Source organism: Heloderma suspectum, chromosome 5, assembly GCF_057233095.1.
Source record: "Heloderma suspectum isolate Gila_16-S chromosome 5, 16-S_ref, whole genome shotgun sequence".
Taxonomy (NCBI): domain Eukaryota; kingdom Metazoa; phylum Chordata; class Lepidosauria; order Squamata; family Helodermatidae; genus Heloderma; species Heloderma suspectum.
The window spans coordinates 217,819,063-217,831,679 of NC_139462.1; the positions used below are offsets into that span (position 1 = coordinate 217,819,063).

The window sequence follows — 12,617 nt, forward strand, 5'->3', positions numbered from 1 at the left end:
GAAAATGCACACTACTTTTACTATAATTAGGGAAAAATTTCCAAATCCAAGACAGATAAATAGTAGCTTTCATTGCAAAAATAGATTATTTTAGGGTTCAATTGCAATGTTTAAATTCTTCATCTAGCAAACATTACATTAACATTTGGGTTGCTGTGGCTAGAAAAAAAGATCTGCAACTTCAAATCAAGAAAGAAAAGTTAGTGTAAGTACTTTAAAACACCACTTAGTTTGTAAAGGGTGGGGGAGAAGATATGATACAAATCCAAAGCCTTGTTTGGCATGGGCAAATAACTGCGTGGTCCTCCGTATCCTGGCTTTATTATTTAAGATGTGCTTTTGTAATTAATTTTCACACAGCTCTATCCTACTGTTGCTGCACATCCTCATTCACACACACTTGAACTTGCATGTATACAAATGCAATGATAAATGTGGGACTAAAGGGACCTTTACCAGAGGGGTGGTACACACAGAGCAGTTATATGCACTGCATTTCAACAATGTGGGGAATATCTTTTTCTAAAGTGGGGAAATTAGTTCAAACAAATGATACAGCCCCCAAACATAAGAGGTTTTGTTTTGTTTGTCAAATTTTGTTCTTAATACATACATGTGCAGACATGTAACAAAAGAGGAAAATGGCTTGGTTAGTATACAAATCCCCTAGCACACAGACCAGCATACTAGTTCTGATAGGCCTAACAGAAAGACGGAGAAAGACAAACTGGGGAAGTCAGCCTTTGCTAAATAAAGAATGGAAATAGCAAGGCAGGGAATTGGGACGCTATGCAGTCAGCTTGGGTGCTGGTGACAATGGTGGATTGTAGGGACAGAAATGGATAGCTTTAGGAGGAAGGGAGAAGAAATAGAGCATAGGCAGTTATGATTACCTGGCTTCAGAATAAGGAAAACTGAAAGGATTTTACTTCCTAGTTGGTTACAAATAGTTAGGACAATGCTATGGGCACAAGATACTCTCAGGTTTCTTAGCTTCTGAGTACCAAGTTATCAAGAGATGGCCAAATGGCTGATGTATCTATGATCCAAATGCAGTTGGACCCTTGATTTCCCAGTGTTCATAGTGACGATGGGAGGCGTAGCTGTTATTGCGGATCCCAGATTCTCCACAATATAGGATAAAAAAGAATTATGAATGGACAGCCTTAAAATGGGACTTCTCCTAAAAAGGCTTCAAGAGGTGGCTAAAAACGGTTTCACTTGCTTGAGACCCTTGTCAGCAGCTTCCCAGTGTTCTAGGCTCCCTGCCTGACCACTTCCACTGGATCCAAAACTGACAAGTCACAAAGACGATGCTGTCCCCTGCAAGGCACCAGAAATGGAAACAGGGAGCTCACAGGTTGTGCTGCATTATGTGTGGAACCTGACTTTGGACTCAACAGGGGTAAAGCTTTATCCCTGGGCAAACAGATATCCCTAGGCTAATGAGGTGGTTCAAAAGGAAAAGTTGGGGGCTCTGGCCCTGGAAACATGGGACCGCCACCAGAGTGGCATGGAAGATCATGTTAGGAAAAGATCAAGAGGAACAAGTGAACTCTGGGTTGTTGTTATTTTTACAGCTGAGCTAAACCACAAGCATGAGAGATGCCCAAACAAAAAGAAAGAGCAACTACTGTCTGAACTCCAGGGCAGGTCTCGGTTTCAAAACAAAGGGTACAAAGGGTTTGATGGATTAGAATCTGGGCCCTGAATGGCTGGGTTCACACAACATGACAGCCCACACTCAAGGTTGAGTATGGGTTGAGTGTGGATTGTCGTTGAACTGTAGGTTGTTGATGAAACATGTTGTGTGAACCCAGCTGCCTAACAAACCATGCATGGCTTGTTATCCATGAACAACCTATGAAGAGAACCCATGGTTTGTTGTTGGGTTGTGAAGTGCAGGTCATTTGTGGTTAACAAACCATGGTTTGTTAGTGTGGATGGGTTCACACAACACGACAATCCACACTTCAATACCAACCCATGGTTCAATGAAAACCCAGACTCAACCTTGAGTGTGGGTTGTTGTGTTGTGTGAGCCCAGACATTGGGTCAAAACAAAGAGAACAATAGTTTGGCTCTGGGAAATGAAAAGAAAGCTCGGGGAGGTTCCGGGCCACTTGATTGGGCTCAGTCTAGTGGGTTATGCATAGCAAATACAGTACGGTATTCAAATAAGAACTTATCACAAGGATGTCAGGGTGGACACTGAGCCCATAGAATCCAGAGTAGTTGTGATTCTGAGGAAGAGGAGTCGCTCCTGGGTGAGGAGTGCGCTCATTTTTCCCAGGGCCAACAGCTGACGGAGATTCCTCCCACCAGCATTCCTAGCTTAGATAGCAGCCTTGGGAGTGACAGAGCGTGGGAAGCGGACTTGATGGACGTGCGACGCCGACGCAGAGAGCAGCGCCAAATGGAGGGCGCGGAAAGGAGGCGTAGTGCCCGGTTGGCGCGCAAACAACGGTTGCGCCCAGAGGATCCAAGGGAAAAGGGGAGGGACTCTCCCTAGCCCTTAAGTTCAGGGTCTGCCAGTGATTCCCTTTCAAACGGGGACCAACTTTTCCAACTTAGGGCATAGGTACTCTTCTGCTCATATCTAGTTGCTAACAGTAGAGTTGTTAAGTTGTAAAAGAAGAATAAAGCTTTGAAAAGAATCCCTTTGTCTGTGTCTGGACTTGGCTACTGGATTAGACTGAGAGAGGCCTCCAAGGAGCCCTTGACAGCAGGTTACCCAGGTGGTATTAGAACCTGTTGATCTGTCAAGGAGGTGGAGATGCTTCAGGAATGGACCTTATTGGTTCCCAAGGTTCTAGAGTGGCCAATTTAAAGGCACTGTCACAGGTTTGCTGGCTGACCAGTGATTTTGGCAATCAGGCAGGCATGTTTTTGTGGTTCCATGGCTGCAACATCTTTTAATCTAATCAGTGAAGGAAGCACATGCACAGGTACTCTTGTCCTGCAGTGACCATCTATTATCATTTGTGGCAGCTTTCCAGCCAAGGTGTCAGGGTAATGTCAATGACATGCACAGAGAGCCATCATGACAGAGTTCCCATGTAACACTACATTTTGTTGCACTAATGAAGAAATTCAGATGCTGTAAGTGGATCTGGAGTCTTTGAAATTGAGAAGTCAGTTAAACAGGTAGATCTGCCGCAAACATTCAGTTTTCTTAAAGCAACAGTTACAAACCACAAGGTGCTAAGAGTTTTTACAATGTGCATAGAAAACATAGTCCATATTGAGCCTCTGATTAACCCAATCAAATTTATTTATCATCTCTTGTTCTGTAATCTCATGTTCCAAGCATGCTACACTTATCCTTGAATTTGTAAACAGAAGGCTAACATGGTTATACTATATTATTATTTAATAAATATTTAGTTTGGGCACATTTAGGTGCTATCGTTGTGCCACCACAGAAGTATGATGTCACCTTGGTGTTGTCAATAGATGGGATGACACAGATGTTTAGGACTGCAGGGTATAAGAACATTAGTTGTATTAGATGTAGAGGAATTAAAAATCTGGCAATGAATACAGTTTTCCTTATTTCAAAATGATGATCTGAGATGTAGATTCCTAACCTGTATTAACATTCCCCCTTCCTGCAAGCAGTTATAAAATTCTCTGTACAATCCAAAGTCCTAAAAATGATCATGATCTCTACTGAGGCATGCCTTTTACAACAACATGATAACAACAACAACAATAAAGTAATCCTTTGTGAAACGAAGTAATATAGAAGTAATGAAACTGGAACAGGCAGTGCGTCCTCTTGAGCTGGCTGAAATGAATGGGTTAAAAAGCTAACAGCTGAAAGAAGAACTAGAAGTATGTTGGCTTTATTTTCTTCCAGGTGTAAAATCTATGAAAATACATACAATTGAAAAAATTGTATTTTTTCTTTCTTTTTTGGGCAAAATACAGAATATACATTCTCCTCTTATCACCTTGACAGCCTGATCCTTGACATTCCACCATCAAATAAGTGTTTTCAGTGAACCACCATACACTCCACAAGCCCCTCCCTAAGCCATGTCCTCTGGTCTGTAGGCAACCGGTGGCTTGGGGAAGAGACGAGAGGAATCCCCTTGTTATCTCCAGTCTGAGACAGAAGACAAAAAGGGGTTTTGGCTGAGTGTGCTTCCCTCAGCCCACACCTACCCTATGTGGGGCAGGCGAAGGACGAGTGAGGCTGGCAATGCACTGAGCTGGCACTTTCAGGAGCCAGCTGAGTCTGTACCACAGAGCTCAGCAGACCCTGGAAGCACCACCTGAGTGTGCTCTGCTGATCCCTCACCCTCCCTGCATAGGGAAGTAAGGGATGACCAAATCAGGCCAGCTGGTATGTCAGGTGGGACCTGATTACCAGCGGTTGGGCTCCTGCCCCTGGTGTCATCTGGCCCATGTGGGGGAGCCAGAGGGCGATCTGGCCCCTGGAACCAACATGGCTCCCCATCCCTAACATAGTGCAACATCACGACCTGTGATGTAATGGGGCCATCCAGGACATCAAATAGGGGAGGTGGCATAGGTCAGTGCTATTACAGAGGAAGCCACCTGCACTAGATGCAGTGAAGTGGTTGTGCAATGCTGTTGTGGAGCATGGAATTAGGTGGAAATAACTTTTCGTGGCAGTTAGGAAGGACAAAGAGGGAAAGCACCAAAAAAACCCAAAAAGGAGAGACAGGTTTGAAAGTAGCTAGAGCAGTGTTTCAACCAATGATCTTCCTCAGGGGCAAAAGGTCTTCATGTGTCTTACTCTGGTATACTAGTTAAAATGATTGAATTAAAGGATATACTATCAACAACTTTCAACTTTGAGGCCTCTCTCTCCCTTTTGTCCCCCACCCTCACCCCAGCTGTTTACACAAATGTGGATAAATGAGCCATTCAAAGGAACCTGGATATATGACAAGGCCTGAACTTGAGCTATTTCTAATAGCTATACAAGATACATGGTGTCATAAAGCAGAAAGGATGGTGCCAGTTCTTTGCTGACAGTCACTTGCCATTATTTCTCAGGTGACTGTACATTCTCTTGCTAGCTTAGGGAAGTGTTTCAACGCTTTTAGTGCACAAATTCAGCACCAAAAAAACAAAAAACCAACTCCACCATGTGTATCAACCCAAAGAAGCAAATCAATATAATACATTCAGTTAACCTTTCTCAACTGGGCTTATCTATGCTTTGACTGTGATTTCAGTCAATGTTTCAACGTATTTACAGGTTATCTACCATAACACCATCTACCAAGATGGATTAAAATACCTGTGGCTGAAGTGCAAATTCTTCTCTGCATATGGCACAAGGCTGAACAGAATCTCCCTGTTTTATGGATCGTTGCTTCACATGTTCCCATTCCTCCATGGTTAGTGGCTTAGCAGGAGGCTCCACCAACCCCAGTTTCTGAGCTACAGACAAAGCCCACAATATGTTAATGAAACTGACACAAGTATAAGTTATTATTTCTTCATGGGAGCTTCCCTGCTTCCATGGATATTTAAAAAGCTTAATATAAGCACATGCATCCATTAGATATACACTGGAGTCCTTGGAGGGCAAGTTAGAGAGAATCATATTTTAGCTCATATTATACCACAAGTTGGGAAAAAAGGGTTTGATGAAGGTTAACAGAATACTAGCCAATCCATGAATTGTTTACTTTTTAAAAGATGGATCATCACGCAGTCAAAAGATCGAATCCTGTTGGATACAGCTTGGGGGGGGGGGGAGGCAGCATACAGGCTGGCTTTGGTCCCACAAAGTATTACCAGAAGTTATGTCATTAAAAACTTTGTCCAACCCACGCTCATTATATATATTCAAACCACCAGAACATATTCATGTTCTGAGAGTAAAAATATACCTTTACATGAAACATTAATTAACAGTGCAATCCTCTGCATGTCTTCTTAGAAGCACGTCCCACTGTGTTAAATGGCTTTTACTTCTAGGTAAGTGTGTATAAAACTCCAGCTAATTTGTTTTATTTACTCTTAAGGCTTACTTGTTCAGATAGGCAGATGTGTGATATGAGAGAGGAATTTAACAGGTAAACTGCATTTTTCTCAGTCAAGCAGTACCTCTGACAACTCCTCATTGAAGTTAGTAGCTGGGAGAACATGCACAGTGCTGGGTGGCAGTGAGCAAAATACAGAATCAAAATTAGAAAGAGTTTACTCTGTGGATTTCAAATCATAGTTACAATCGTATATACCTACTGTCACATGGAAACTAACCCCCCATATTTTGCCTCATAGAAACAGCACTTAAAAACAATTGAATTAATGGACTGGTCAATCAATTGTAAATTTCTCAGAAACTCAGAGTCGGTCTGTCCTAACAGAAGATGTGATTTTAACATATTAAAATTATGCTTTTTAAAAAACAGAGTGCCAATAAAAACCGTGGCTGGTCAATTAAGGAATGCCTCATGGAACAGTGCTGTTTGCAGGAGCCGCCAGAAACAACGCAGTGTTGGTGCCTGCCTGACCTCCAGGGGCAGGGAGTTCCAAAGAAAGGGGGCCTCAACACTAAAGGCTTTTCTCCTGGTGGACTCCAATCGGGCCATAGGTCCATGTGGAACCACCAGGAGCAAGCCCTCTGATGACCTCAGTGACCAACTCAGGTTGGTTAGAGAGAAGGAGCTCTTTCACTCCGGCAGTTCTTCATCAACTCATAGCTGAGACTGAATTGACTAGCACTGTAGTGTAAATCCTACCTCAGATCTCTTCAACTGTGCACCAATATGTAACCAACCTGGTACTAGGAAAACATGCCCTTAAAACATGAATAAGATAGCTACTTCTGTTTAAAGGGCCAAACCACCCTGCATATTCAGGATTTCATTACTGTTCCAGACAGGGCAATACAAGTCTGATCAACAGTGACACATCCTATCACACCTCGATAAGAACATATAGCTGTACAATGTCTTGGGCATTTGCTGTGCAGTGCAAAGTTGCGATACAAGTGCTTTTAATAACCAAATGTAAGGTGCTTTATCTTTTGAAATGTAAGGCTGAAATCCTATATTCCCTTGCCTACTATTGAAACTACAATTGAACTAACTGGGGCTTACTTCTGAGTAGGCATATGAAAGATTGTACTGTATGACACTTCTATTTTTAAAAAGTGCACTTGGGATATTATCAGAAAGAAGACTGCAACAGAAGAATTCATACTGGTAGTTAACTGTGGGTGTATGGGATGACTTGGAGGTGCATGCTGTAGGAGCCAAGCTGTGAGCAAATCTTGAATAAATATTATACTCTTTAAGTTGTTGAACTATGATAGGCCCTTTGTCCAAAGAAGTATGTGACTCCCTACCTCCAAATCTCAATGAGCATCCAATTACTTACCTTTACATTCTGCACTTAGCTTTCACTTCTTGGGAATCAGCAAATGGACTTGAATTTTGCAACAAACTTTCAATTTAAGGATATTTTAATGTTACTAATACAAGACTGCAATTCTTTGGCAGATTTTTCAAATGGCTGCATTGCAACATTCAAATGGGTCTCCTAATTCCAATTAGTCTTCTTGAATTTATTTCAGCACAATTAACTGAACTTCTAACCAAGCCAGATCTAGCAAGATTCATGCATTATTAAATTGTAACCAGCCTCCTTGTTTTCTTAGGCCCCTGGTTCCTACTTTCCTAGGTCCATGCTTATTTTATTTATTGCATTTATACCCCGCCTTTTTTCCCTTGCAAGGAACCCAAGGCGGCTTACATTATCCTCCTCCTCTCCATTTTATCCTCACAACAACAACCCTGTGAGGTGGGTTGGGCTGAGAGTCTGTGACTGGCCCAAAGTCACCCAGTGAGCTTCCATGGCCGAGTGGGGACTAGAACCCGGATCTCCCAGCTCCTAGTCCAACACTCTTGCCACTACACCACCCTGGCTTCTCGTACCTTCAGCCCTTCTGTCTCCCCACTCTGCAGTCAGCCAAAAGCAGCTAGCAACTATTCTGCATGTCCACCTCTGTGACATTAGTGCACCTCAGCCAATCCTTGCCAGATATAGATCCAAATTTCTGTTGGGTGTTTTCCATACTTACTGTAGCTGGGCCTTTGTCCTGCAGTGTCTCCATTCTACTAGGGACCCTGCCAGTTTTCTCTGAAGAGATGTGCAAGACATACATTTAAGAGATTCTCTTCAGTGCCTTGTCCAGTACTTCAGTACAGAGACCTATAATTTTGTAGATCATGAACTGATGTTGCTTTGGTTCTCACTGTTGTTTCAGGACATAACTGTAATGTATCAGTATGCATATATGTGTGTGTGTGTATTTATAAAATATAGTATAGTACAATACGCATACGCACATATATACATACCGCGGACCTCTCCTACCCATCTTTCTAAGTGTTTATGTGCTTGCAGGATTGGAATTTTATATGGCACAATCTTAAAATGGAAAATCACAGCTTTTAAAAACAAACACTTAAGAACTGGATGGGGTGTGTGTGAAGAGGGAGGAGAGAAAAAGTTAGCTAGCTAAATGTATTTCTATTATTGGGTTAATAAGAGTGATGCAGAAACTTGTAGAGAGAAAGCCAGAAAAGTGTAAAAGTGGCAGCTGGGCAGGTCTTCCTGCTTGTCAGTCAGATAATATAACATGTTATCTCATGGCAATATTATGTGTTGCCTCTGCAACTCCTATTTCCTGAGGCAGGTTTCTAAGCTTCTGCATCCATGCATTTTATTATGAGGCATATCTGCCACTTCTTGATTTGAAGTAGGTGTTTAACTACAGGCATTATTCATGGGTTTGCCCCCAAATCATTAAGAAAAATAACTTGTAAAGTTTCAAGCAAGGGGTAGGTAAAGGTTAAGTTAAAAAATTATGCCCGGACTAGTAGCTGTCTTTTATAAAAGCAATAGTTGCTCAAGTGCTTATCCCACTTACAGTAAGAATACAACTCTAGATGGTGCTAATGCAGCTTCATTGCACTGTATTTTTTCAGTCACTGATATAAAGAACTTTCTTCCTAAATGGCAACATTCTTTCTTCTAGCAGAATGGTATTTTGCTATCCTTTATCACAGAGGAAATCAATTTACGTACCTGAAAGATAGGCTTTAGGTTAAAGGGCAATGAATCCCCCCCCCTAAGTTACTGGATTTGGATATTTTAAAGAAAATTCAAACAATACAGTTTATGCAGTCCTAGTCTTCCTGAGATTTTTTTTTCATGTAAGAGAACACGATATAGGAACAGGATGAACAACGACATGGTCAGCAGAAATTTCCATAATCCTAATGGCATTTTTTCTACCCACTGAAATCAATTCATTTCTGCTAATGATAATGGTAAACATCCTAGTTCACACATTAAGTTTGCTTCCCCATCCAAAAGAGTATTTTTTTGGCCTTAAGTCTTGAAATGAACTGGCTGTAATTTTTAAAGTTTCCTTTTATGTACCCTATTTAGGACCTCCATGTTCAAAGGCAGTGTATCTGTGAATAACCGATGCTTAGGCAAACAGGGTAGTGCTGTTCTCTTCATGCCCTGCTTGTAAGCTTCCAAGGAACATCCAGCTGGCCATTGTGGGTAAGAGATGAAGTGCAAACTACATGGATTTACTTGTAAGAACTAGCAAGGCTCTTCTTTGTTTTTCTGTTATGTTGCAATATGGAAAACAGCATCTACTTACTGTAATCAGCGTTCTTAAAAAGCAAAAGTGTACACACTGGAATATGATTTACCTAAAGTGAGAGGTTGAGGACAAGGATCAAGAACATATTCCTTTTCCGGATCTTCATGTTTTTGTTGGTGACTGCTTGTTTTCCTTAGTCCAGTATCTACTACTGCTCTGACTGTCTTTTTGTTCACACGTCTGTATATATTCTTTTTACTCTGTGTCTTTGACTTAAAAGGATCTGCTAATGAAAGATTCTGCAGCTGAAGATTATGTAAAATGTGATCTTGTAATGCCACAGCAGTAAGTACTACAGACTCTTGTTTGCAGGAACTCCCCTAAATAAAGTTTCATAATTATTATTATAAATTACTTCTGTATGTGTACATTATGTCAGTATATTAAACAACAAAAGAAATTCAGCCCTTAGCCAATGATGTTTTTTTTAAAAAAAAACTTGACAGAGGCTTTATACCCATACAACTCCCATGCTTGAAGTCTTACTAATATACAATTACTGTAATATAAAACATAAGATTGATGTTTGACACATCCTAACTTTAACTTATATAAAGGCAAAAGAAATCTTTGATTTATCATTTATATTAAATAAAATAGCAGCAATTTTTAAACTTTTAATTACTGAACCCATAATTATTATGTGCAATAAACTCATTATGAACTATAAAAGTTTGACATGCCTAAACATATTTTGTTTCAATGTAATTAAAAAAAAAACCTAAGGCTACTCTTGCCTTCCAAAGCAACTGCACATTAAAAAAAACACGTCAGTAGATAATATTCTATATACATTAAATTGGCCTATTTATAATGCCTTATTTTAAGGGCTACAGCTTTTAGCATGTTTTACAACCATAGTATCAGTGCACCTTGTAATATTTCTTTTGCATCATGGAACTGGAGGCAGTGATGTTTTCCTTATCTTCAATACAGAATGAAGCTCCTCTGATCTGAACTATTAATAGCATACACAAACATTCTTGTAATCCTAAAACAACAAACACAAACACTAGAGAAGTAACTGGCACAACAACCTAAATTGCAGGTATATACAAAACACATTGGCCTATGCCAATGTTTCCCTAGTGTATGAGCAAAGGAGCACATCAGCCTATTATGCTGTGAGTCAGTTCCAGCATCACAGTTGACTACCACAGAAAAGGTACACGCGTTTCTGTTGGCACAGATGTAGTGATCAAAAAGTCTTCAGGAAGATACTTGGTAGAGCTGACCTCACAAGGACTTAAGTGATCTCTTATAAAATAAATTTCTCAACTCTTCATTTGTTCTAATGTAGTTTCCATGTCATAGGTTTAATCTCTTTGTTGTTTGGCCATCCTAGATTGTTATAAGAATCTAAAGAACAAATGGCTTCTGGCCAAAAGCTAAAAATCTTTCTTCTAAAATGTCCTAATAGCTTACCTAGAACCCTGTGTCCAGTTCTGGACACTACAGCTTTAGAAGAATACCGACAAACTGGAACATGGTGAGGGGCCGGAGACCAAGTCATATGAAGTCCCATTCTATCCCACACAGCTTCTTTCCCAGTCTATCCAAACTTCTTGCAAGCTCCTTTCCTCAGGACTTATTTTTAGTCAGTCACCTTTGCATCCCCAGGAGAAACAGGCCTAGATCTCTAGTATATCTATGAGAAAACTGGATTCCATTTATCTGATACTGGCATCGTTATTGTGCTCACAGAAGAATACATTTCCCCCCTAAAACATTTGTGTTGTAATTTCATAGAAGTGATTTTAACAAAATGATCCTACTCTTCCTCTGAGATCAGAGTGGTTTATATGAAGTTTTGTTTTATCCTCCTCACAACAGCTCTGTGAAGTAGGCTAAGCAGAGATATTGGCCTTGTTCAGATGTGCATGAGGGAAGGGTGGTTAGGGTAACTATGGAGGGGGTGGGGTATAGCGAAACCACAACATGCATGCCTGTTACATGACCGAGAACCACACGGCACCGCGTGGTTCCTGTAACCACCCCCTCTGTAGTTACTGTAACCATACTCCCACTGTTGCCACCACTGCTAATCCCATCCACCCTTGCGCTGCGAAAACTTGTGCACTGGCCACTCTATCTGTTGCGATGCACTGGTGACCATAGAGAAACTCCATGTCAGCTAGAGCATCGCTGGAAGTGTGGGACAGCACCAGACCAAACTTTCCTTACAGGGTCATTGCGAGATTAATGTGGGAAGAGAAAAGGACCATGTATCCTGCTTGGAGTTCTTTGGAAGAAAGCTGGGATATATTCCAGTTGCTTTGGGACTGCAGAGTTAGAGTGCTTCCAGACAGAAGACTTCCAGTACTACCCATGAGAAGGCATTGTGCAACTATTCCGTCTTTTTCTCCTTAACAGGTTTTCTGTAGTAAGGAAAATGAAGGAAGAAGCAGTGGGGAAACATGGGAGGGTTTCAACTGGAAGATGTCCTCTGGACCCCTAAAATTCTGTGAATGAGACAGAGTGATAAAAATCTCTTCTGAAAGCACCCCTGAAGGGAAGCACGCTCTAGCCTCTACCACCAGCCAGGAGACGAAGGGTCACTGGCAGGCTGCACCCTCTGCTCCCCAGGAAGAACTCCATGGCAAGTGGAGAAGGAAATGCTGCTCAAAGGCTTGCTTTCCTCTTTTATATGTCTATTATTACAGTTTGTGAATTGCAGGCAGGGGCATCCTATCTTTTCATCTCTGTGCTTTAGAAAGTTTTAGAAACATAGGAAACTGTCTTACGCTGAGTCAGACCATGGGTTCATCTAGGTCAACACTGTTGACACTGACTGGCAGCAACTCTCCAGGGTTCCAGGCAGGATTCTCTCCTAGCCCTATCTGGAGATGCCAGGGATTGAACCTGTACCATTCTGCATGCAAAGCATGTCCTCTCCCACTGAGCCACAGCACCTCCCCAAAGTGTTTTAGGACACAATCCT

The 12,617-nt window shown here is 41.4% G+C and overlaps 1 protein-coding gene across 2 annotated transcripts in view; it reads right to left on the minus strand.

The window, feature by feature from the left end:
* The window catches only part of RNF32 (ring finger protein 32), a 34,396-nt gene that overhangs the window by 20,606 nt on the left and 1,173 nt on the right, over positions 1-12,617 (minus strand). Inside the window, exons 2-4 of one of the 2 annotated variants that reach the window (XM_084859312.1) lie at positions 10,549-10,667; positions 9,726-9,996; positions 5,279-5,421 (exon numbers count right to left, since the gene is read on the minus strand). In XM_084859312.1, coding sequence (XP_084715438.1) covers positions 5,279-5,421; positions 9,726-9,996; positions 10,549-10,647 — 513 coding nt within the window. In that variant the 5' untranslated portion in view covers positions 10,648-10,667. The remainder of the gene's footprint in view (positions 1-5,278; positions 5,422-9,725; positions 9,997-10,548; positions 10,668-12,617) is intronic. The other variant, XM_084859313.1, reaches the window with a different exon arrangement.